The 27,902-nt window shown below is 40.0% G+C and overlaps 1 protein-coding gene across 4 annotated transcripts in view; it reads left to right on the top strand.

Moving 5' to 3' along the window:
* The window catches only part of LOC124117940 (lethal(2) giant larvae protein homolog 1-like), a 211,738-nt gene that overhangs the window by 126,946 nt on the left and 56,890 nt on the right, over window positions 1-27,902 (top strand). For all 4 annotated transcript variants that reach the window (XM_046479958.1, XM_046479955.1, XM_046479956.1 and 1 more), the window contains exons 15-22: window positions 34-362; window positions 2,978-3,066; window positions 9,278-9,416; window positions 10,519-10,685; window positions 14,471-14,751; window positions 20,423-20,528; window positions 21,741-21,861; window positions 25,095-25,277. In XM_046479958.1, coding sequence (XP_046335914.1) covers window positions 34-362; window positions 2,978-3,066; window positions 9,278-9,416; window positions 10,519-10,685; window positions 14,471-14,751; window positions 20,423-20,528; window positions 21,741-21,861; window positions 25,095-25,277 — 1,415 coding nt within the window. The remainder of the gene's footprint in view (window positions 1-33; window positions 363-2,977; window positions 3,067-9,277; window positions 9,417-10,518; window positions 10,686-14,470; window positions 14,752-20,422; window positions 20,529-21,740; window positions 21,862-25,094; window positions 25,278-27,902) is intronic.

The raw sequence follows: 27,902 nt of genomic DNA, 5'->3' as shown, positions 1-27,902 counted from the left end.
CTGGATTAAATATGTATTGACATTTATCTTCAGGTTGGTACTTTTGATCCATACAGTGATGATCCAAGACTTGGAATCCAAAAGCTGTCCATGTGCCCACTTAGTGAGACATTAGTCATTGCGGGCACTGCAGGCCAGGTAATCATTCTCCAAATGGAACGAGAGGATCGTGAGCAGGAAGTGAAAACAACTAAAGTGAACATAGTTAGTGACAGAGACAGTTTTGTCTGGAAAGGCCATGAAGCTCTGACTTTAAGAGAAGGTGATATCAAGTTTGCCGCAGGTTTCCAGCCCACCTGTGTTATGCAGTTATACCCACCAGCTGCCTGTACTGCCCTTGCTGTCCACTCAGAATGGCAAATGTAAGTTAACCTAATTAATTTTTATTTTACATCACAATCAGCGATCTTGTTTTATACGTAAGATATATGGTTATTTCCTATGTAAGGTTGTATAATATGCCTAAATGCTGCGCCAATATTTAACTTGTTTTACAGGTAATTATACGAAACATGCAAGGCAGGATGGAAGAAAAATATTTCATACTTTTTATATACCACTAGGGAATTTGTATGACATATAATTGGATGACATTGAGATCATGGTCCCTCAGCATGAACTAGGTGTGAAGAAAACTTTTACACAAGAACTTGCATGAGTGTTTAAGATAGTCATATGATGAAATTTAATATCTCTAAGGTTGTCGTGATTGCTAAAGCTTTTCATTAACTGCTGTATAGTCCAAGACTGTCTCTGTGGTTTAGTGGATGGAGCATCTGCCCACTGAATGGACTTTTGGTGGTACTTGTTACCCATACAGGCATCCAGGATTGGGGGGATAAAACAAGGATGGGTGTCCAGGAGTCGGTATACTGTCTAAGTGGCGTATCCATGTTAAACTACAGGATGGTATCTCGGGCAAGCTCACATGTACACACGTGGGAATGGACAGTACAATATAACTTTGATCAACATGGAGCAAATAAGTTTTGTAGCATATCTATCTATTGATGTCATTAAGCACACATGTGTAACCTAGAAAATAAAACAAATTGTAATGTGCATGTGGTACCTTCAGAATCAGAATATGGCACAATTCAGTTTAATTATTTATATAATATGAAATTAGAAAACCACCATATTATGAAAACAAAATTAGTAATATATTTTCACTGCGTTGACTTCATTTGTGATTGTTTTCAAGGAACAAAGGGTATTAAGTCAACACAATCGTAATGGTAATACATAATACTGTTGACATTGATATATAAAGTTATAAAAAATATATGCATGATTAATCGCTACATTGTTGTAATATTATTTTGTAATGAAGTTGGTTTGTTTTGTTTTACGCAGCACTCAGCAATATTCCAGCTATATGACTGCAGTCTGTAAATAATCGAGTCTGGACCAGACAATCCAGTGATTGATGTCATGAGCATCGATCCACGCAATTAGGATTGATGACATGCATCAACCAAGTCAGCGAGTCTGACCACCAGATCCTGATAGTCGCATCTTACGACAAGCATAGTCGCCTTTTGCAGCAAGCATGGGTTCCTGAAGACCTATTCTACCCCGGATCTTCACAGGTCTTGTAATGAAGTAGATTTGTGGAGACATGCAGACATTGTTACAATTGAAACAACATCGTTTTTAATGTGTTATGTTTAACCATAACCATACTTCTCTTATGAGAGTTGATCCGTGAAGATTCCAGGGTAGAATACTTGCCGTAAAAGGCGACTATGCTTGTCATAAGAGGCGACTAACGGGATCGGGTGGTAAGGCTCGCTGACTGGTTGATACATGTCATCGATCCCAATTGCATGGATGAATGCTAATGATGTCCATCACTGGATTGTCTGGTCCAGACTGATTATGTTACAGACCACCGTCATATAGTTGGAATATTGCTGAGTGTGGCATTAAAGAACAAACAAACAAACAAACAAAACTTATGAGAGTTAAGTCCCTAATGGTAACATGTTTACTCCTGTTGCCTGACACATCAATTATTCACATTGTTCAAAAGTGCTAATATCTCACAACACAGAAACTGGAATCTTTTTTTCCGTATAGCGATATGCTGTTCACCTGTCCCTGTCCCTCTCGACAGACCCGCTTTACGGAAATGGGTCAACGTTTCACTTCAGCAAATTGCTATATGGGGAAATAGGTCGGATAGATCTGGACTGGTTCCCTACCTGTTGGCACAATCGCAACTTTAGGCACACGTTAAATTTCTTGCTTCAACCACCTGTTGGTGCGACTATGAGATAACAAGATCAGTGGAGACACGCAGATTTTCTTAGAATTTTACTCCTGCAACGATGCGAGTATGTACTTTTCTTATAACCATGATCTGCACTTCCTGATAAGAGTTACCTCCCAAATGCTAAACATACTGTATGTTTAGTCCTGTAGTCTGATGTCAATTATTCATGCTGTCCAACACAGAACCTGGGTCAACCTTTCTCTCTTTTCCCTATGACAGACCTCGTCTCACTTCGATCATTGTCCGGGACAGTCATAATGTAGTGTAATGATTTACATTTAGGTTTGTTTTAAAAAATATTTTCATAATTATGTATGTATTTTGTATGTATACATCCCACTATGCATGTGTGAGACAAAGATATGGTTTCTTTTAAAAGTTTGTTTCCATCTTTCCAACATCCCCAGTCCCCCATGTAATTTCCTCAAAACCCATAGCCTGGTGCCGTGCAATAAGTGAAATATTCTTGAATCAAGGTCACTTTGAAAGAATGTAGAAGCTTTGAGGAAATGGTGGTGGTAGTGGTGGAGGGGCTGCTTCTATTTTTGCTTGTGAAACAAATACTTAGTTTCTTTCTGTCTTTGGCCACATTCAGGTTCAGATACTCTTTTATAATGGGCAATATGAATGCATATTGTTTGTTTCCAGCCAGTTTTTGTCTTAAGATTTTTTTGAAAGTGTGTAATACTTTCATTTCAGAGTGGCTGCTGGCACTGCCCATGGCTTTGGTTTGTTTGACTATGTACAGAAAAAAGAAGTGTCCACGAGATGTACACTAAATGCAACAGGTTGGTATCTTAAACTTTACCTTGCTGAATTTCCTGCACATCTCATAACCCTGCCTGCTGGATTTATTTCAGCAAATAGTGGGGCTTTGGAGTAGCCTTGTGCGTTGGCTCGTCACGCCGAAGACTTGGGCTTGATTCCCCACATTTTCCGGTGTGCCCCGCCGTGATATTGCTGGAATGTTGCTAAAAGCGGCGTAAAACCATATTCACCCACTCAGTCGTTCTTTCAGCAAATGGGGTGGGTGATTCAAATATTTTTCACATTTTTCCTGATAGAATAAAAGACTAATATCCTACATTTTAGCGGACCCATGAAGATCCGGGTTAGAACAGGTCATCAGCAACCAATGCTTGCCATAAAAGGCGACTATGCTTGTTGTAAAAAGCAACTAATGGGATCAGGTGGTCAGACTCACTGGTTTGGTTGGCAAGTCATCGTATACCAATTGCATTGATCGATGCTGGATTGTCTGGTCCAGACTCGATTATTTACAGACCACCGTCATATAGTTGGAATAATGCAGAGTGCGGCATAAAAAAACAAAAAGAAATGTAATAAACATTTTCAGTGTTAGTTTTGTATAAAATTTGGGATTTGTAGTGATTTCTGCTCTTACGTTTATAGTATGATTTTAAATGTAGAACAGTTTTGACTAGGTCTGCAACGATACACCTTGGTAACGATACAATACGTATCTCGATACTTACATCATGATTTGATATGTATATCTATACCCTACGATACACATAGTGACAAGAAAAGACGAGATAAATGAATTAAACTTAATTTGTTAAAATGAAAAATTAAATGAACGTGAATGAATGTTCATGATTCATAAAATATATACTGTAATGAGTATTTTAACTTAATGAATCTGCCATTTCCATGTAATGGCTATCAAACACAAAAGTAACAGTCCTACATGTTTGTGATCATGTATGATACATAATACAAATAAAATGAATTCAAATAAAAGATATTTTCAAACACTAAACAGTTTTCATTAACATTTCAAATACACGAAAGTCTGCAGTATTTTGAAATGCCATAAGACAAACATCAAAGTAACAGTCCTATACATGGACTAGATAAGTACCAGTAACTTGTCATTTTCACAGTGAGGCAAAAACAATTAAAAACAATTATAATTATTGCAACCAACAGAACACTCCGGATGGAATGATTTAAGTAAGTAAAGTAAAGTAGCAATATGAGCTTGTCAAACATGATCAGGGGTGAGACATGCCTGTTGAGCAGAAACAATATTACTGGCATTGTCACTGCATACTGGAATAGTTTCAAACTTCTCAACAAAAACTTTCCATTCTTCTAATGCATGAATTAGAACATTAGCTAGGTTGCTACCAGTGTGGCTTTCATGCAAGGGCCTTGTTTGTAGAACTGGGTTTTCCCGTTTCCATTCTGCAGTTATATAGTGTGCAGTTATTGTCACATAACTTTCACATGCAGGTGAAGTCCATCCATCGGTAGTTTGGGCTAATGAACATGCATTTGTCAGAGTTTCAAGGACGTGATCCCTGGTATTAGCATACAGGCCAGGAACAACAATGTTCACAAAATGGGTCCTCGATGGAATTTTGTATTTGGGCTCTAATGTTTGCAGCAGATTTCTGAATCCAACATTCTCCACTACAGAATATGGTCTCATATCAAGAGCCATATACATGCCGATACTCCTAGTAATGACCCGGGCACGTGTTGACATTCCTGCAATTTGTTTTTGAAAGCCTCTTGTAAATAAGTTGACCAACTGGAGTTGGGTTTGACTGATCATTCATGTTAAAATCCGTTTGGGATTTAGTAAAGTTAGTTACAGGCTTTGTCTTTTTCCCTGTGACCACTCAGCCAATCGGAAAGCTTTGAACTGCAACTGATATACAAAGCTAGCATAGCCGTTGTATTTTCAAAGACATACGTGTGTTACGGAAATTATATTGTCCCTAAGTTTTTTTATGATTGGTTTGAATTTGAAATTCATTTAAGACATATCTTTGAAAAAAGTTTATCAAAATAAACATATCGTGAAAAATCGAGATACAGCACTTCACAAATCTCACACCATATCGTATGGAATGAATCGCAATGCATGGGTGTCCTGGGATATCGTTTCAGCCCTAGTTTTGACATATCATTTATTTATTCTACACATGAAAGTACCTCCTTGGTGGAATATAGATGATAGATTTGTTAATGCATATTTATTTACTGATGAATTGAAGGGTTATGCATCTTTGTAAAAATTTGCAACAATGCATCTGTACAGTATAACTGATCAATCTTTGATTATGATTTTTCATCTTAACATCAATTAAATCTGTTTCTATGTAATTGTTTGACATCATTTGATATTAATAATTCATGAATAATAAGTAAGGGGTATTATATTATGCCCCACTAAGATAAATAACCAAGACCCAATCACTGTACTCATTTATTTGAGAATTCATTCAGAATACATGTAGTTTTATTATCCCCCGCCGCGCGAAAGCGCGAAGCGGGGGATATAGTATTCACGACCGTCCGTACGTCCGTCCGTACGTCCCACCTGTTTGTTGCCGCGATATCTCAAGAACTAAACACTGGATTGTCTTCATATATTTGGAACTATGGTGTATATACAGACTCTGCAGACACCAGTCGGTTTTGGTGACCTTGATCCCATTTTCAAGGTCACAGCAGACAAATCTGCTTTTAGAGTTGGAAAACGGTGTTGCCGCGATATCTCAAGAACTAAACACTGGATTGTCTTCATATTTGGAACTATGGTGTATATACAGACTCCGCAGACACCAGTCGGTTTTGGTGACCTTGATCCCATTTTCAAGGTCACAGCAGACAAATCTGCTTTTAGAGTTGGAAAACGGTGTTGCCGCGATATCTCAAGAACTAAACACTGGATTGTCTTCATATTTGGAACTATGGTGTATATACAGACACCGCAGACACCAGTCGGTTTTGGTCACCTTGACCCCATTTTCAAGGTCACAGCAGGCAAATCTGCTTTTGGAGTTGGAAAACGGTGTTGCCGCGATATCTCAAGAACTAAACACTGGATTGTCTTCATATTTGGAACTATAGTGTATATACAGACTCCGCAGACACCAGTCGGTTTTGGTGACCTTGATCCCATTTTCAAGGTCACAGCAGGCAAATCTGCTTTTAGAGTTGGAAAACGGTGTTGCCGCGATATCTCAAGAACTAAACCTCTCGATTGTCTTCATATTTGGAACTATGGTGTATATACAGACACCGCAGACACCAGTCGGTTTTGGTGACCTTGACCCCATTTTCAAGGTCACAGCAGGCAAATCTGCTTTTGGAGTTGGAAAACGGTGTTGCCGCGATATCTCAAGAACTAATCGCTGGATTGTCTTCATATTTGGAACTATAGTGTATATACAGACACCGCATACACCTGTCAGATTTGGTGACCTTGACCCCATTTTCAAGGTCACAGCAGGCAAATCTGCTTTTAGAGTTGGAAAACGGTGTTGCCGCGATATCTCAAGAACTAAACCTCTCGATTGTCTTCATATTTGGAACTATGGTGTATATACAGACACCAGTCGGTTTTGGTGACCTTGACCCCATTTTCAAGGTCACAGCAGGCAAATCTGCTTTTAGAGTTGGAAAACGGTGTTGCCGCGATATCTCAAGAACTAAACCTCTCGATTGTCTTCATATTTGGAACTATGGTGTATATACAGACACCGCAGACACCAGTCGGTTTTGGTGACCTTGACCCCATTTTCAAGGTCACAGCAGGCAAATCTGCTTTGGGAGTTGGAAAACGGTGTTGCCACAATATCTCAAGAACTAATCGCTGGATTGTCTTCATATTTGGTACTATGGTGTATATGGCGGGGGATATTTCGTCACTCTGTGACAAATACTTGTTAGACTATGTTTAGACACCAGTCATTCAAATAAGGTTCATAAGGAAGCTTTGGTAGCAAATTGATTCAGGGCATAATGTATCATAATAGAATGGAGATAATTAACACTGGATAATCGAAGATGGCTTACAGTTGATATGAAATGATGTCATGTGTTTTTGGCCAAATCAAATGAGAGCTTCAGTACTATGAATTATATACATTTTATACACGGTCAGATTACCACTATTGGCGCCTTAAAAAAACTTTAATTGACAGAAAATGGATACATATATCGTAAATGCCATACTTTGAGTCTTTAAAAGTCTTATTTGTTGTAGTTTGATGATTTTTGGTCAACATGTGGTTCTCGCGATCACGAGCAGGAGCCTCGACAGTGACTGGTCAAATTGTTCCATGTGAAAAAACAAACTGGCAATAGCGATCAGCTGCACCGAAGTGCTATGCTTAGGGTTATTATTATACTACTCAAAAGAAGTTAAGGATCACCTGATTCATATTGGTAAAGTTAATCTGTCATGGCATGAGAGATTAACTATTGTAATATGAAAGAATCAGGTGATCCTTAACTTCTTTTGAGTAGTATATTTTAAAAATATTTAGTGAAAGCTGCAACTAAAATAACATGATATTGGAATGTATTATTCCTGATAAAAAAATAGTTTCAGATACCATATTTCCCGATAGTTGCATGAAAATCCTGTAAAGTTATATCATTGGGTAAGTTTTAAACAAATTACTGGTAGATTCCCCGAAAACGTGTGTACAGCTGTTTGCTGTTTCTGGCTTGGTTTACGAGAAAATACACAAGGTAATCTTAATCCCTGCATGTAAAACAATGCCTAGCAGAACAAAAACAACATTTTAAACGGTAAATCAACATGTCTGGTGATTTTTTATTTATCTCAAATTTGTACTGACCAAGTTTCTTATCACCTGTTCGTTTGCTCTATACGGTACTCTACATCAGTGTTCCCTCTGTAAAATCATAAACCACACATGAGGCTTCAGCCATGGCCTGAAAAGTGAAATACAATGTGATCAAGTCAGATAATTAATCAGAAACATAAAATATTCTGAATGAAATTTCAAAAGTTACTTGCAAGGCAGGGAATAGTGAAATAATAAAACAAAGTATATTTTCCAATCTTGTTTTACTTCAATTTTCCATCTTTACTAACTTTGGATTCTTTTCGTGAAAAAGAAGAAAAAAACTACCCATATTTTCTTGTTTATAGTGCACACTTTTCCCCAAAAACACATCTTTGTAGAGTAGGGTGCTCATTATACATGCCTTAGTGAGTTTTAATGGTTTTTTTCCTAAACCCAAAGACATTACCATGAGCACCTAACACCGGAAATACCATGTCAACAAATCCGTACTGAAGTACTCAATCTAATCTTGTAATTACACTGTCTGTTTAAAAACAGTGTTCAATGTATAACTGGATTTAAGTTTGTAATCAATCTTATTATTTTTATTCAAAATTTCATTCTATATTGTTTACATTAATTTTGGCGAAAAAGTGTGTGAAGTAATCAGGACATCGTGCCAACTCAGTTATTCATTGCACGTGTAACTGAAATTTTTGAGAAAAAATTATTTACAGAAGCAGATCTATAAAAAGTTAATTTAATACATATGCCCTCATGTTCATTGTATTTGGATTATTAAGGTTTTAAAAAGATAATCGCCGCCTCCGTGGTCTAGTGGTAGAACGTCCGCCCGGAGAGCGGAAGGTACGGGGTTCGATCCCCGGCTGCGTCATACCAAAAGACGTTAAAAGATGGTACTTGTTGTTACCCTGTCTGGCGCTCGGCATTAAGGGGCTAAAACAAGGACTGGTCGGCTCGGAGTCAGTATACTGTGTCTGAGTGGGGTATTCATGTTAAACTGCGGCATGGTATCTCAGTGGGCTAGCAGTATAAATCGGCATCAGTCCGGACTAGTACAAGCAGCCACACAAACACACACACGTACATGCACGTTGCTATATAAGTGCAATAATCTTGGGCGTAACGTTAAATCCAATTTCACCTCACCTTAAAAAGATAATCCAAAATATTGGAGAGGTGATTTAAATGGCATGCTTGAGTGTAAACTGGTACCTTTCCCTTGGAAAATGAACACAACTATATTTTTCAAAAGTGAAATTGCAAAATAAACTTGACTTTGATTATTTGTGACCAGTTCCAGGCCTATTAGGGCATTTTGTCTGAATTCTAATTTTGCATTTAAGGCCTCTTCAAGACTTGTACAAACCATGATATACGAGTTATTTTCTTCTCTAAGATCTAATGGGAACATCAGAAACCCCCATGTCCAGAAGAAAATCTTTGAAGAAATCTTTGAGAGAATCCTTTCGAAGACTTAGGCGTAGGAGATCAGAGCGGAGGAATAGAGATGACAAATCCAAGGAACAGAAAGTCACGTAAGATTGGAAACAAAATATTTTATGGTACTTTTATTGGCTCATCTGACTGAAAGTCAGTGGCTTGACATAATATCTATACCTTTTTTATTTGTGACATTATCCATTTCCATTACGATCCAAATCATCCATTTAAGAACTTGTTGTATTGTAGCCTGTTAAGATCACTAATGGTCACCATTTCAAAGAAAACAATTCCTCTTTTGTTAGTTTCCAAGTGATATTGTTACTTTCAGTGCTTTTGTCCTCTCCTCTTAGTTTTTTTTTTGGGTGTCAACCTAGCATTTTACTGGATATTGGGGTAGGAGTGAGTAGCTTAGTATGATCATTTGCTGTTTTTTTTCCATTCTCATTAACATCAGATCTTAGTGCTCACCACTGCTACACCAAAGGTCGGAGGCTTCTCATTACAGGTCAGATGAGAATGACCTTTCAAAATATTTGACCCGACCAATGAAATGACTAACAGGAAACCATTCAGAAAGCAGCTTTCTCGAGCTTTAATCACTTGTTTCAAAATGGTTACTTCCATTCCAGACAAGACATAAAAAATATTTTGAGAGGTCTCGATTCAAAATTTGAAATCTGAACAAAAGAAAATTGTGGAATGCCAAATATATTGCCGCAATTGTGTGGCAATACTTCCCATGGACTATGGAAAGTCTTTTGTATCAAATTCTTTTTCCCATTGAAGTGAAAGATAAACTATGTCTAGCATTTAGAATCAGTTGTACAGCCTATAATTGTCGTTTGGAATACTCCATGTTAACCTTTACAACCAGCTTCATGGAATGCAGTCAAGTGGTATCTTGTTGCCAGTAGAAGTATGTGATGTTCAGCCAGACTTAAATGGGTTATACTCCCTGTGGGCTATAGTGTTGGCCAGGCAGTGATTGCCTAGTAGCCTCTCACCTTTGGAGAAAGATGGGCAGTGAGGATTTCCGGCCTTTTGGGGTCAGCTGGCAGTGAACATGACTTCTGTCGTAAATCTAAAGGTATTTTATAGTTTGATGACAGCCAAAATACAGGGTTATAGCAATGATGTAGAAGTGTTAGTATTCTTAGAATTATTAACAATGATAAATATTGTCGGATGTTTCAGTGAGACCCAACACATTGAGCAGCATGCAACAGAGGCCACTTCAGCAACAGCAGGAGCAGCCATTGACTCCAAACCAGTAGAGAGAGTTGTAGAGGCCAGGACAGCTGATGATTCCATGTCTTCAATGGTAAGGTGTCTGTATTTTGCAGATACCTTTGTTGTTACAGGTAATTTATGAATCTTTGGTTAATCAGCACCATGTTTTGCTTTGGAAACCATGCGTAACATATCCAAGATTTCATATTTAGTGTTTCTTCTTTGTAGCCATGCGTTAATTATCCCCCGCCCAACAAAGTTGGCGGGGGATATAGAAACGGGCTCCGTCCGTCACGTTTCGTTTCTGGAGCATAACTCATAAACCGTTCAATATTTATTCATCAAACTTTGCAGATCTGTCAGGTACATGCTGAACTGGTGCCTTTTGCTATTTAGAAATTTTAGAAATTTTTAGTTTTTACATTTCCATGGCAACAAGATGGACTTAGGTTCTGTGAGGGTAGGGTTCGTTTCCGGAGCATAACTCATAAACCTTTCAATATTTTTTCATCAAACTCTGCAGGTTTGTCAGGTACATGCTGAACTGGTGCCTTTTGCTATTTAGAAATTCTAGAAATTTTTATTTTTTACGTTTCCATGGCAACAAGATGGACATAGGTTCTGTGAGGGTAGGGTTCGTTTCCGGAGCATAACTCATAAACCTTTCAATATTTTTTCATCAAACTTTGCAGGTCTGTCGGGTACATGCTGAATTGGTGCCTTTTGCTATTAAGAAGTTTTAGAAATTTTTATTTTTTACGTTTCCATGGCAACAAGATGGACTTAGGTTCTGTGAGGGTAGGGTTCGTTTCCGGAGCATAACTCATAAACCATTCAATATTTTTTCATCAAACTTTGCAGGTTTGTCAGGTACATTCTGAACTGGTGCCTTTTGCTATTAAGAAGTTTTAGAAATTTTTATTTTTTACACTTCCATGGCAACAAGATGGACATAGGTTTTGTGAGGGTAGGGTTCGTTTCCGGAGCATAACTCATAAACCGTTCAATATTTTTTCATCAAACTTTGCAGGTCTGTCGGGTACATGCTGAACTGGTGCCTTTTGCTATTTAGAAATTTTAGAAATTTTTATTTTTTTACGTTTCCATGGCAACAAGATGGACTTAGGTTCTGTGAGGGTAGGGTTCGCTTCCGGAGCATTCTGTGAGGGTAGGGTTCGTTTCCGGAGCATAACTCATAAACCGTTCAATATTTTTTCATCAAACTTTGCAGGTTTGTCAGGAACATGAACTGGTGCCTTTTGCTATTTAGAAATTTTTATTTTTTTACGTTTCCATGGCATCAAGATGGACTTAGGTTCCAAACTCTTCTTTTTTTTACAATTTCCATGACAAGTTCCACCTCGGTTAAAAAAGGGTAGGGTTTGTTTAGATTTAATTATGTCATAAATTCTGCAACAGGGGCGGGGGATATAGCCACGTTAGTGGCAAACTCTTGTTAAAGCTTGGATCATGGTCTGTTTGTTCATCGTCTGGCAAAGGTCTCCCCAGAATAGCGACTACATCACTGAAGCTGAAATCTTAGCATGCTTGTTCCAAAGACAGAGGATGCCCACATCTTTTCAATATTGCAATTTAATTTTAAGCTCAACCTGATTTTAAGATACTGGTTACTGTGATACACTTCCAATGAGTAACATGCCATAGAGCAGCCGACCCATATCTTTGCTGCTTTGGTAAAGATTTGTTTTTTCTCGATCACAGCCATGATAAGAAAATCATGTGTGGCCATTGGACAGCCATTTTTGCAGATGTTGAAATAAAAATTTCACATACATGTACCTTATGCTGGGGATATACAGGTCAGTATTCTATTTTTCACATGTTTGGGCATTATGTGACACATGACAACAGACTTTTGTTCATTAACGTGTTTCACGCAATAATGTCTTAGGCAATTTGACCAAATGCTCATAAATTGACTAGTTTGAGTAGTATATATAAATATTAGCTTCCACAGCTAAGGTGGTTGTTATGGCCCACCACGAGGTTCGTACGTCTGCTTCTCATAAGGACAAATTTTCTCAAAAACTATTTAAGATAGAGAAATAAAGTTTACACACTAAAGTTACTGGTCACGATCTCAAATGAGTTTGATCACTGGTGTCTTAAGTTTATCTGTTTCCCATTTCCGGAGCAGATCTATTTCAATTATTTATTTTTCATGACTACAAATTGGACTTGTCCTGAGAATGCTCGTTTCCGGAGCCAATCTCTAAAACCATTGAATATTTCTAGATGAAACTTGCTATACAGAATACTATGAAGAATACTGAACAGCATTATTTTTTTTCATTACTGAGCTAGAGGTATCCAGTGGCAATGAACCGAACGTGGGCTACAAGTGGCCTTCCTTCATTTCTGGATTGCACCATATATTGGTTGGTGGGATAAGGTCCTTGCTTCATGTGATTCCTACACCTTTTGATATGGGAGAAAAAGGAAACAAAACAAATGCAAGATGGGGAAAATGTCCATGGATGGGTGGGCAAGCATTTTGCTTGAATCTTTTGCACCTATATTTCTAAAACTCACTGTAAAGGTTTGTACCCAAATAAGGTTGAAGTGTCATTTAATTTTTATCCCCGCCACAAAGTGGAAGGGGGATATAGGAATGGGTGCCGTCTTTCCATTCGTCCGTCACATTTGTTTCCGGAGCAGAACACAAAAACCATGAGAGATATCTTAACCAAACTTGGCACATAGATAGGTCTATCGGTGAACTGGTGCCTTTTGATGGTTAGGGATTTTAAAAAAAATATTTTCCCCATTTCCGTCGCAAGGTCTTTGACTTAGAATGAAAATGGTGGTAGTGCTCGTTTCCTGAGCAGATCTTGAAAACCGTACAATATTTCTTCACCAAACTTGGCACATAAATAGGCTCAGTGGTGAACTGGTGCCATTTGATACTTAAGGATTTTGATAAAAATTATTATTCGAGTTTCCCTGGCAATGACTTTTGACTTAGACTGAAATCACCAACCTTGGCACAGATCTTGAAAACAGTAAAATATTTCTTCACCAAACTTGGCATATGAATGGGTCTGGTGATAAACTCATGCCTTTTGATAGTTTGGGAGTTTTACAAATGTTTCCTTAGCAAGCGCTTAACTCAGAAACCGTTTACACATTCTACAAAAACATACATGCAGGGTTGTCCGAGAACCATTACCATAATTATTACATAATTGAGATGTATACCACTTGACAAAGGAACTGGACAAGGTACATGGTGAATTATTGTGAAAACATAATTAACAAGTGGCACCCGAACCAGCATACTTCATCACAGTGCATGGTGGTAATATGAAATAAAACTGAAACTTGAAGATTTCTTTAATGTGCGGAAAATGACTCAATTCATTCACTCTCAAACTCACTGTCTTGGAGCTACACTGGACTTCTTTACTGATCATGCCAGTGCTGTAGCACTCCGAACTGCATAAAAAAACGCCACAGAAACACACGTTTTACTTTCCATTTCATATGGATGCGACCATGGTGGATCTTTTGTTGGTAAACAATGTATGCTTCTTAAAGAACATTCAACTCTTGACTCATTACATACAGAATTGCACATTTACTTGTGGTTACTTTACAGACAGCTGCCGGGGGGATATGTCATCTTTCTGATGACTCTTGTTGTTTATGTAATAAGAGAACTCATTATAAATACAGTTATATATTCTATCATAAACTGCAGAAGGCAAATCTTTTTTAGTGCTGCAATTAGGCCATTTACAAAAAGGTTCAGTGAACATAGTTCACAGGAGCGAATGCATTGCACACAACTGGACATATCATATTGGTGGGGGATATGAGTATTTCAGGCTTGTTTCTTCATAAATCAGGTGAGCTACAGAGCCTTCAGGATATATTTTGATTTTCATTTTTGCAGGTGGAACACATAACCCTTCTCTTTGGGCTGGTACAAATGGTGGTCAAGTGTTCATCTATAATCTAAGTGTTCCAACAGACAAACGCTCTGCTGATACAGTCATGTGTACATTGGCAAAAGAAATCAAGTTAAAACACCATGCACCAGTAATTAGCCTAGCAGTGATTGATGGTAAAGCCAGGGTCCTCCCAGAAGCTTTAGAGGTCCAACATGAACGTGCCAAAGCACCAGACATGGAAAGTGCTCATTCTGTTGTCATTATATCAGAAGAACAACTCAAGGTTAGTGCAGAAATACTTTTCCTGTTAAGATCTTGTCTTTCTAAATACACAATTTTTTTTTATTGTATCCTGCATTACTATCTTAATGCTTCTACTGCTGATTTTTTTTCTTAGGAATTAATGGAGCTGCGGAGAGGTCTGGCTACAGAAGTGTACCCACAAGTTGCTTCCTCTTCCCACAGCTGTCACGTGACCAGAAGTCACGCACAATAACATCACTGCTAGTTATCAGCCTGTTAAGACGTTTGAGTTTATCCCTTGATAACCAATATGTTCTTGATTATAGTCTGGTGTACTAGGGTGGTCTTTTCAGGCATAGTTTTCAGGCATATGTTAGCATAGTTATTGCCTGTCTTTGGCTCTTTCCCAGCACTTACTTCGCGCATGTTGTACCTGTCTCCGTCTTTTTTCCCTGTTATGTTTACATGTCTGTGCTTTGATATTTGTTTCTTAGCTCTTGTTTCATGTGATGTATACCTTTTTATTCTGTGCCTTTTAAGTGTATAACTATACTCTTAGTGTCGTAGGGGTGGTAGTTAAAGCGTTTGCTCGTCACGCGAAGACCCGGGTTCGATTCCCGACATGGGTACAATGTGTGAAGCCCATTTCTGGTGTCCCCTGCCGTGATATTGCTGGAATATTGCTAAAAGCGGCGTAAAACCATACTCACTCACTCACTTAGTGTCGTAATTTGTCTCATAAAGTTTCTAAAAGTTTGAGTTACAATTACATGCCTGTCTTTCTTTGTTGACATGTGTGTCTGTTCTGCTTACATCGCTTGTCTATTTCTTTGAAATTATCAGTCGTGTTACGCAAAATGCCTGGGCAATGGATCAGCCAAGGATTCACACACCCATTGCACAGATTGTACTCTGCCCTGTTCCTCGTTGTCGTGGTGTTAGTTTTGTTGTGATCTCCCCCAGTGACCGTATGTATCAGGGTTTTGAGAAAATGACTCCCCCAACGTGCCCTACAGGGACACTTCTCCAAGTTTGGACATAGCTGATCATGTCAACACTGAGGTGCTTTTATCACCAACTACGCCGCTGTCATCACCAAAGGAACAGTGCCTCTCCCTCTATCATCTATTGCATATACGCCCAACATGTCTGTACCTACAATCACCTCTGTGTCATCAGCGCAGCCGGCACTGGCACTCCCCATACTGCCTCCTGGTTTCAGCTCATTCCCTACACCGTATCTGGATCCTGCCTGGATTCATTGGATGCAATGTACCCGTCATCCGTGGCTCAGGCAGCACCTTTGGTGCCTGCTTTTTTCACAATACCTATGTCGACACCTCCAGCAATGCAACTCCATTGATTACTTTGGTGACCATGGTGCCCTGGTTTTTCAACCATCAATCAACATACTTCGGTGTCTACAGCCACAGTACTTGTGCTAATAGCTCCTCTTACGCAGCATATATGCACACCTTTAGTGCCAACAACTATGACTACCTCTCTTCCGTCTTTGGCTCCTTTGGAGGACGCCATCACTCCTTGTCAGTCTCATACATGTTGCTCTATCTCTCCCAGGTCTTCCTGTCGTACTTCTAGATCCTCTCACTCCAGAAGTTAGTCCCGTAGTTGTTCTCCCCTTTGACGACAATCCGACCATCATTCAGAATCTCCTACTTTTGTCTAATTACATTGAAACTGTTCAGGACCAGAATCAATGCCAATGATTCCCTGATCAGTCTCGACCTCTAGGACGTTTATCTTTATGTGCAAATCCACCCTAGTTGCAGTTCTTCAGGTTCATTTTCCAGGGTATCCACAACCAGTGGGCAGTCTTCCCAAAGGCATTTCATGGCCTGGTGGTTAATTACCAAGCCAATTTCCAAGCCAATTACAGCATACCTACACCTGAGGAAAGTTTGAGTCATTGACAACTGCCTACTGAATCATCCGGACACGGAAACCTCGCACAACTGGGATGGATCATCAACTAGCTCAAGTCAGAACTCACTCCTCCAGATCAAAGGCTGCCTGTTTCTCACGTACCAGGATCTCCTCCTGGTACCAGACGACAGGTGGCACAAAAAACAGCACCATCTATACTCACACGCAAAAGAAACGCAAGTCGAGTATGCAGTATTTTCAACAGTAAAGACAAGAAATACAAATAGGGCAAGATTGACAAAAATTTGACTGAAGACAGTAAAAGGCAGATGACATAATTGTTTTTTTCAAATGTTAAGGGCTTACATAGTTTCGGGTCAATACCCAAAATGTCAGTCAATACCTGAGTGACCATCATTAGCATTGATCACTACAACACATCTCCTGTACATTGAGTGGATCAGACGATTTGTGAAGGCCCTAGGGATCCTCCTGCACACACCCAGAGCAGCTGTGCGTAGTTCATCGGCAGTTGTAGGGACTGGGCGCACATTGTGCAGACGCCTTTGAACGTCATCCCACAAGATGGAGTTCAGATGAGGGCTGAGGGCTGGCCACGGTAGAACACGGATGTTGTGTTGTTGCAGAAAGGCCATGGTAACTCTGGCAACATGGGGACGAGTGTTGTCCTGCTGGAAAATGTGTTGCTGATGTTGTGCAAAAAATGGAACAACGTGGGGTCAGATCACTTGGTCGATATACCGCTGAGCAGTGACGCCGTGTCCCCGACCTTGACCAACATTCAGAAAGCACATGGGTCCAAGTCTCGCATTAAGTCCAATCATTGCCCATATCATGACGCTAGGTCCACCCCATGGATCCCTTTCCACAACTTTCCTGTCAGCGCCGCCGCCAAATTCTGACTCTTCCGTCTGCATGGGAGACACAAAAGCGACTTTCATCAGAGAAGATGACACGCCTCCATTCACGATGACGCCAATTGCGATGACCCTGTACCCACTAAACTCGTGCTTGTCGATGCCGTGGTTGGAGAACAGGACGATGTGCTGGTCGGCGACATCTGAGGTTGTTAGAACGGAGACGTCGGATCACAGTGTCCCGGCTAATGTGTCGATTATGTGTTCCTATTGTCTGTCAAGCACTTTCACTTGCAGTTAGGAACAGATGTCGCTGGTGTTGACGGGTAATCTGCCGATCTTGTCAAGGTGTGGTGACCCTAGGACGACCGCTCCGAGGAAGGTCATCTGTGGTCTGTGTAGCATTGTATCGATGCAGGAGACGGTAAATTGTGGTTATGTTAACGTTGAAATGACGGGCAACATGTTGGACAGACTCTCCAGCTTCCAAACGTCTGATAGCCTGGTTTCTCTTAATTTGAGTAAGGCGTGGCATTGTTGACCAAGGAGTGGTAGGTCCAAGAATCAGTCACAGTTTTATACCCACTACAGTTCGTGACAGTTTGTGCATTTTTTTTTTTGCGAGAAATGGGTGCATGATAACCACTTATTCATTGAAATGGTGTGTTTTGGCGATTTGTTTTTTATGTTGCGTTTTTACTCGGGGCTTCCAAAATGCAAGCAAAAATATTGATAACACCCTCAGGCTTCACTACATGCTAAAACTCTTATCAATTTATGTTTTCGTGTTTGTTACCTATGTGCTTAAAACCACTTGCGTTTCTTTTGCATGTGAGTATACTTCCTGCCCTGCGTCAATGGCAGGTATGAATGGGCCTTTCTATGTCAGCTCAGGATCTGACGACCAGAGGCCAACTACAACTACGTCTGCTACAGCAGTTTCTGGCCTCATTTATTCGTCGGCAGAACCCGCTGACCTCCATAGCACGCCCGACTCCCATATCTTCATTGGTTGACAGTAAGACAAATGTCTGCGACGGCGTCTCCTTGACAGCGCTCAAGCCTTCCCTCCACCTGTTCGTCGATGCATCACAACAGGGCTGCGGGGCATATCTGCAGGATCAGATTGCCTCCTGGCTGTGATAAAATGATCAACTCCGATGGCACATAAACAATCTAGAATTAGAAGCACTCATCCCGGCTGTGTCTCATTGGCAGTCCCAGCTTCAGCACCAAGTGCTAGCCCTATCCACAGACAACATTACAGTCGTCTGGTATCTGCGCAACGAAGGGACTCCTCACTCGTCATCCCTAAGCTCTCAGGCCTTTCGGTTCTTTCGGTTAGTGGATCGACAACACATGAGGTTCATCATCAAGCTCATCACTGGTTGTCGCAACATCCTGGCAGACACACTCTCCAGACCGAACATTGAGTGGATGTTCCACCCCCATGCCTTCACCCTGGTGTGCCGGTGATTCAGCATGACATGTTTTCTCTTCGCTTTTGCTATGGCGGCTCGAGTCGACAAGTTACATGCTCTCGACGTCTCCCATTTCGAGCATAGATCACAAGGTGCTGTCCATCTTGGGCTGTGCTGGTATATTCATTGCTAAAAATCAACTGCCAGGACAGCCGGACAGATGACTCACCATTCCTCCATTGCCATTGATAATTGGATCCGAAAAAAAGATGAACTACCTCTATGCCCAGTTCAAGCCTTATGGGTTTTCCTCTGTCGATCCGAGGCACAACGTGGGTTTCAGAAACAACTATTTATTCTGGTCTTGCCTATGTCCATGACAGAAGTTAGTCATAACACTGTCTCACTATGGCTATATTCCATTATGCTGCAGGCGTATGAATTAGCAGGAATGGACCCTCCTAGAGTCAAAAATCCCCATGAGATTCGAACTCTTGCCTTGACCATGGCTCTCCACAGCAATTGCTCCATCCAATCCATCATGGAGGGTTGTTTTTGGCGCTTGGATACTGTCTTTGCCAGTCATTATCTCAGTCGTGGCTCTTGAGGATATGTGCAAGGTGTTCATAGTCTTGGTCCACTGGTGGGAACGCAACTGGTCACTAAACCCAGTCGATCTTGATTCTTACACCTCAGAACTGAGCCTGCGACCACTCTGGTAGCATTACCCAAGTAGGGGGTTTTAGTTTTCCGCCTTTTTCCAGTTGCAGGAATCGGAATTTAGAACTTGGCCGACACCCTTTCCACTTTTCCTGCTTTCCATGTCTGGATTTCACACCTAATCTTCTTCAGGTGGCTCTATCGGACAGGAAGGTCTGTTGTTCCACTTTTCCCGTTCAGGATGCTATCTGGTTACCCAGACTGGTTGGAGCGTCTATCCTAAATTCCATCTGAAAGGTATGCCCCCCTCTGTTCCGTCTGATAAAGACGCATTAAGTCAGTGCAGGATAAGATAAAACATTGCGAAAAATCAAAAAGATTTTACTTTTAGATACTTATCCTGCATTACTATGTCTAAAGTGCCCTCCCATGGCTTTGCTACCTCCCTACAAAGTTCTATCAGATGGTCCGTTACTAGCAGTGATGTTATTGTGTGTTACCTTGCCACTTCCCGTCACATGGTAGCTATAGGAGAAGGAAGCAACACAACTAGTGGGTACAACAACTTCTGTAGCCAGACCTCTCACAGCTGCGTCTCCTAAGTAGAAAAACAGCATTTGAAGCATTAAGGCAGTATTGCAGGAAAAGTATCCAAATGAAAAAAATATTTAAAAGAACACTGTATATACATTGTATATTGTATGTGGTTAATGTATTCATGTTCCAACCCAATACATCTGTTCTTAGGTGGTTTGGAGTGCTCCATGAAGGCATTTTTTGTGTAAGTTAAGATTTACTAACTTAAATTTCTAACAGAGTAAATAACTTTCCAAATTGATACTATTTTGTTTGTTGTCCTTTATTCCAGTCCTTTGCATTGCCTTCACTGAAGCCCAAGTGGAAGTTCAAGCTAACAGCCTTAGATGGCTCTAGAATACGAAAAGTGGCTTTTGTCAACTTCAGAAGTAAAAGTGGTGAGATATCAGATCAAATGTTTATAGGTCTTATTGTCAAGGAACAAAGCCTTAGGATCTATGCTTTCATGCAAAGCGTATGAAATATGTTGCAGAACATGAAGTATAATCTGACTGTATTAAGCAAAAGTGATGTGTTACTATACTCAGTTCTAGTACCGATAAGAGTTACCACCAAAAATTCAATATGATTGAAATGTTCATACTGTAGCATCAGAAACATAAGCTTACATCCATTTTTTCAGATTGAAAGAAGTATTACTTCTGGGCCTCCCCCTATTTACAAATAATGTACATAACAGTTGTCCTCAATAAAACAACCAAGCTTCTCATTAGATTGTATTTACATCAACTGGCTGCATGTAGTTGAGCTATCATATCTCTATACTTACTTTTAAATGGCAAATCAAATCATTTACCAAGACATAGTGAGCAACACCACAATCATCAATATGTTGGAGGTAGAGTGTCAAGCAAGGTGACTGTATTGTCTGTAACAGCTTATGTAATGGAGGAGAGCTATGACAGTTCTGATGGAGATCTTACAGCTCAATGGCCTGTGAAGTAAATTGGCTGGATGGAGAAGGGAAAAAACAAAAAACAACCCAGATCAATAAAATATAAAGGTATTACAGATTTATGGGGCCATATTATAGTGCATAGTCAAAAAGTATATCGTATGACTTGAGGTGGACGACCAGGAGATAGCACTTGGTCAGTGAAAATGTGAAACTTGGTGAAGGTTAGCTGTATGTTCAATGATCTAGGGGAATATTAGTATTTGATTAGACAGGTCCAGAATTGTTCTCTCTACCAAAGACGTCCCCACCATTTCTTCTCCCGGTTGTCAGAAAGGTATTGCTCTACACGCAAGAGCTGCAGGATGAAACAGTTTATCAACATCTTCAACTTCACACAAGCATGTATCCTGATCCACAAAGTGGGATGAGCTATAGTCAAGAGCCAAACAACATTGATGATAAATGTTTTAATTCTGTTCTTTTGGTGATAGTTATAATTGGTGACATACATTTAATGGGTGAAATGTCAGCATCTAAGGTGGCTGTACTCAGGTTCTTGTAAATGTTCCATCTGCTCACATTAGCTGTTATGGTTGATAGTATTATATTTTTGTAAGTATATTAAAGGGAATTACCGTAGAATTCCTGTTGTGTGGAAGTGATTTTTTATTATTATTTTGTCTATTTCCAGCTGATAATTACAGCGAGTTTGACATTGCCTGTCTTAGCAACCTAGGAGAAGTGAGTGTTTATGGTATCACAACTCTGAGGCAACAGATGGTTGCTCCTGCCATCAGGAAAGAAGACATCAAGTATGTTGTTACCAGTTTCAAAAGTCTTGTATATTATATCATTCTTTTCTGTTCATACGTATCAATGATTGTCTTTGAAGAGTATTATATGGCTTTGTCAAAAGGACAGAAATAGACAGGCGCAGTCCTGACTGTTTGCAAATATGAGTAAATAAGGGTAATTTCATTACCTGGAGTAAATCTGCCCTCTTTGCTTGAAATAATCTGTACAGTCTTCACACAGAAGGCAAGTCATGGACCTCATACAAAATGCTTCCTTCTTGAATCCAGGAATCAGTGTTGGACATTTCTACCTGTTTTTGTCCAAAAGGTATTCTGTTCACACTGGGCAAGTAGATGCACAAGTCGTAGTAGGAAGGACTCAAACCTTCCTCTCCTGCTCCTTTTATAGGTATAGCCAGCTATCTATGAACAGTAACCATGCCAAGCTTTCAGATTATATCATATGTCAACATCAGCCACCAACTGAGGTTACTCTATCACTTTGGGTGAAGGTCAATGACAAGATAAATGTTATGCTAGCTTCACTCAGTTTTCTACTTACTGTCATTAGAAATAAAGTTACAACATAGACACTCAAAAAACACATACAAAAGACACTTTTGCAATCAAGTAAATGTAGCTTGTTATCCCCAACCCCAACGAAGTTGGCGGGGGATATTGAAATGGGTTCCGTACGTACGTCTGCGTGCATCCGGAAATTGTTTCTGGAGCATAACTCAGAAACCGTTAAATATTTCTCTACAAAACTTTGCATGTTTATCAGACTCATGCTGAACTGGTGCCTTTTTCTATTTAGGAATTTTAGAAATTTTTATTTTTTAAGTTTCCATGGCAACAAGTTGGACTTCTATAAGGGTGGTGTTCGTTTCCGGAGCGTAACTCAAAAACTGTTTAATACTTTCTAACAAAACTTTTTTTACTTAGTGATAAGTGTCTTCAGTGGGGACAAGTTTTCTAAAAAACTACTGATGTTACATGATTGAAACTTTGCAAGCTTATCAAAGAGAATCTTTACATATCAAGACTGAGTTCGAAAATTGGTGCCATAATTTATTTATTCCAGCAAAGGGAGCTTTTCTCAAATTTTCAGTTAACAATATCATCCTAGTACTTATCACTTCTTAAGGTTTTATGGGATGCCAAGTTCTGTCCCTTGAGCACACCTGAAATCTAAGATCGTGGTGTCCAAACCCAGATCACTCTGCTTTTGTTTCTAGGTTTCTCAGCACCATACCCGTGCTCATGGATTGCACCACATTAAGGTTACACCCAGTGGTATAATGGGAATATTGTTCAAAGAGGTGTTAAACCAAACTTGCTCACTCATGGCGGGGGATAGTGATAATGCTGTTTTCTTGTTTGTCTTTGTTTTGAAGCTGCACTGTACTACTCATGGCATGTATTTTCGCCACCTGGAAGTGGATACGACCTCCTTTTTAAAGTGGTTAGATGCACAGGACTTCATGTTTCAAAAATATATTGCATTTAACATGTTTTCTCAAACTGACCTGTATAAGCATGATGAGTTGGATAGCAATACACAAATATTTCACAGCTACATGATTGTTATTAGTCTTTGGCAATATTAATTTTTCTTAGTCTGAAAACCAACCATGAAAAGCGAATTTTCTCTCCTTTTCTCCTCCAAAAGGTCAGACTTTTTTTTCTCTTTTTCAAAATGAGGGGCTGTCGGGTGGCCTAGTGGTTAAAGCGTTCGCTCGTCACGCCGAAGACCCGGGTTCGAATCCCGACATGGGTACAATGTGTGAAGCCCTTTTCTGGTGTCCCCCGCCGTGATATTGCTGGAATATTGCTGAAAGCAGCATAAAACCAAAATCACTCACCCACCTCCTTATTTCAAAATGTAACTCTATTTGGATGTCGAGACTGCTATTATAATTACACACTTTTGATGAGTAACTTTCCAATTAACATTTATCGGTCATCAAAAGAAGTGAACAATACTTCAGAAGTATTTGTAATTTTTCGTTTGGGAACAAGCATGTTTGGTTTTTAAAAAGTTAGCAATTTGTAGTATATGTAATATGAGTGGTAACAGTGAAACACCCTCCAAAAATCACTGTAGGCATTACATGGAGGGTGATGTACACATTGCATGCATTATCATATATTATTTTACCTGGGCAGCTCCAGCCACATGACCTGTCTTGCTCTGTTCACATGACCTGTGGGATTACTTTGCCGATATGAATGTTGAGTTTGTGGGTCAGTTTGTTTCACCTTTTGTAAATGGGTTATTTTCCATATTAGAATCATTCACGACGACACATATACGTATTTTTACGTATAGTAACCACTTCTCAAATCAAGACACAATTTCACTCTCTCGAAAACAAGTGAATATTGCATAATGCCGTATCAATACTGTTTTCAATGTACATTGCCTCAATTGTTTGTTGCTTTATATAACTGAAATGTATATGGGCCTGTGGCCTCCCATTCATGAATAAAACATATATAGTATCTGCTGAGAGCGGTGTTAAGCAACAAACAAAAAACATACATGATATTGGCAATATTACAGCTATTTGTGGCCTCTAAATATTATAAGTTGTAGCAGGATCACTTAGGGTACATTGGGTTTTTATGTCCCGCGTTTTGGGTGGGTGCTTCATTGTCATCAATCAAACAGCAGCTACTACGAATTTCTAACTTTCCAATACTGCACATGCTTGTCCCAAATGAATTATGAACACTTCTGAAGTATTGTTTACTTCTTTTGACAATCGGTAAATGTTAATTGGATAGTTACAAGTGTATTTTTTTCATTGCAATCCCGAACATCCAAATACAGCTACATTTTGAAATAGAGGAACACAGTATAGAGGAAAGTTACTCTCTGCCCTTTCTGGAAACTCAAAGTGTTGACCCCTAATTCCAAACAGTAATTCACACCCATAGTGACATAAGATTCATGCTAAGCCATATTTGAACTCTTGTTATTGCGTGAAAGCCATTACTATTCAACCCAACAGTTCTAAGTGAAATAATATCTTGTTGCTCCATATCTGAACTCATTAATATTTAAATATAAGGAAATGTTTACAATTTTACATGTGAAGTTGCAAAAAATATTTGAGATCTATTGATCAATTTAAAATCTACATGTGCTTCATTCCACTTGTTGCACAATCATAAACAAATTAGAGATATTTTATTTGTTGTAGTCTGAAGTAGTGAACTGCATTACTTTTTTTTGTTTGTTTCAGTGGCATTTCTTCATTTGTATTCACCAAAGAAGGCCAGGGATTGTACCTGCACTCTCCATCGGAGTTCACTAGAGTAACATTGTGTCCTCGCTTTGTGATTGAGCCAATATGTATGCTAGAACTGAAAGAAGGCATGAGACCTGAGCCTCAGGCTGAAGCTCTCGACACAGGAGTACAAGACCAGTATGTATGCTCAAATTGTAGTGTGGGTGTCATGTGACAGTAGAACAAACCCATGGTAATGGGAGGTACTTTGGGACCGATCATTTGATATTTGGGGGCGGGGAGGGGGGCTTGGATTTTGTATCGCAAGTACATATTTTTTCAGCTACAAAACCAGACTTTTTATATTTAAAACTATGAGCATGAATCTATTTTTAAAAGAAAAACGCCTGACATCTATCTAATTTTTGTTGCAATTTCTTTTTCTTTCAACATAAATATTTATTGTCTTGAATTTTCGGGGACAATTCTTTTCTCTTTTTTTTTCAAAATAATCCCAGGCCCACCCCAGAATGTGAAATAGTGTCATGTTAAGACTATATAATTTCAGTCAACACTTCAATATATACAAAAATAATTCTGAAAGTAGGAGACATTTTTTTTTTACCCACAACACATTGTTTTCAAAACATCAAGCATGTCGATTGAAATGAACAATATTTCTTTTCTTTTTTTTTCTGTCTTTTTGTAAAACCATGATATTTTTTACTTATCCTGCATTATTCCTTAATGCATTTACTGTTTGTTCTTAACGCTGAGAAAGAGTTGTGTGAAGATCTCACTTGAAGAAGTTGTTTCAACTATACTCAACAACAAAAGTTCCTGTGACACCAATATTTGGAGGGGAGGGAGGCACGGGTGGCCCAGTCTAAGGCGCCGCAATTGCCTGTGCAGAGTTGCGTCCCTTGGGCATGCCAGAAACCAATGATTGTGGGTTTGAATCCTGGTTCGCCCCGATTATGTTTCTAGGTTTGTCAGCACCATACCCGTGCTCGTGGGTTTCACCAAAGTGGTTAACGTCTGAGACCTGCTGACATGCCGTGATATAACTGGAATACTGCTAAAAGCGGGTTAAAACACAACTCACTCACTCACTCACCAATAATTTGGTGTATTTTTCAAACAAGTAAAGTTTGGTTTTCAATATTGTAGTGCCTGTATGGAATCAAGTCACAAAAACACAACTGCTACAGAAAAGCATGCATTCCATGCAAAAGTTGACTTTTATGCAAGCCCCATGCATTTCACTACCCAAGAATGGGTATAAAAACATGTGCGTTAACGGGATTCCATATGCATTGTTTAGCATCGTGCTGACAACAACCTCTCAAAAAAACAACAAAATTACGCAATTATTCAACATTATTGTGCAAGACACTAAGCTTGCCTACATGGAAACTGAAATTCTTCACTCTCTCATGGTATCTACCTCAAGGGCTATTATTCAGGATCTGTCAGAGGACAATCCACATCGTGTAGACCGCATCTTTATGGGGACCGCCTCCGTGGTCTAGTGGTAGAGCGTCCGCCCGGAGAGCGGAAGGTCCGGGGTTCGATCCCCGACCGCGTCATACCAAAAGACGTTAAAAGATGGTACTTGTTGTTACCCTGTCTGGCGCTCGGCATTAAGGGGCTAAAACAAGGACTGGTCGGCTCGGAGTCAGTATACTGTGTCTGAGTGGGGTATTCATGTTAAAACTGCGGCATGGTATCTCAGTATCGGGCTAGTACAAGCAGCCACACACACACAGACACAGACAGACAGACACACACACACACACACACACACACACACACACACACACACACACACACACACACTCACACACTCACTCACTCACGTCGCTATATAAGTGCAATAATCTTGGATGCTACGTTAAACCCAACTTCACCTCACCTATCTTTATGGGAGTCCATTGCCAATTGGCGGTCCTCCCATTTGGAATTTCTTCGGCCCGTGGCTATTTACAGGCCTTTCAAGGCCTTCTGGGCCGATAGCTTCGTACCTCCATCTCTGGGATATTCAGTTCGAGGCCTACATAGACGACTGTCTCCTGACTTCACCCTCCGTTTTCTCCACCAACTGGCATGGAAAATCAACCTCATTCCGCTTTCAGTTCATCAACGGTCTTTTTCAGACTGACCTCGACCTCCTCTCTGTACCCAGGGCCTGTAGGATGCATATACAACTACACTTGGTCCCGGTTCTCCAGCAGCGACGCACGCTGTGTCGGCGGCAAGTCCTCCTTTGCCTCCTAACCTCAGCACAGGACTTGCCGAACAGAGGAAGGCTCCATCTGTGCACTTATAACGGCTGTCTCACATTGTAAGCAGAACTTCCGACACGCCTGACTTTTCCTTTCGATGGACCACATAACTGTTGTCTGGTGCCTCCATGACCAGGGAACGACTCGCTCACCTTCGCTTCCTTCAACAGATATTCCACTTTTACAACCTGGTGGATCATCTTGGGATCTAATTCCAGGTCCAACAAATTCCGGGCTGTTGCAACCTTATGGCAGACGCTCTATCCCGTCCTGTCATAGTCGCCCTGGCAGAGTGGAAGCTCCACCAAGACGCCTTCGCTCTTGTTAGTCAGGACCACGGATGCCTCAACATTGATCTGTTCACCACCAGCCCAAACCATCAGATACTGACATTGATACCGTCAGTACTGGATCCCCTAGCCTTGTTTCGTCGACGCCTTCAGCATCCCATGAAGGACTAAAAGTGTCACTATTCTGCCACCCATACTCCTTCCCAGATCCAAGTTGACGCAGTGCCTCGATCTGACTTTGGTCGCGC

The sequence above is a fragment of the Haliotis rufescens genome, unplaced genomic scaffold (assembly GCF_023055435.1).
Source record: "Haliotis rufescens isolate VD_foot unplaced genomic scaffold, xgHalRufe1.0.p SCAF_28, whole genome shotgun sequence".
Classification (NCBI taxonomy): domain Eukaryota; kingdom Metazoa; phylum Mollusca; class Gastropoda; order Lepetellida; family Haliotidae; genus Haliotis; species Haliotis rufescens.
Note: the sequence above shows the minus strand (reverse complement) of the source record. Positions and strands in the feature narration are given on the sequence as shown.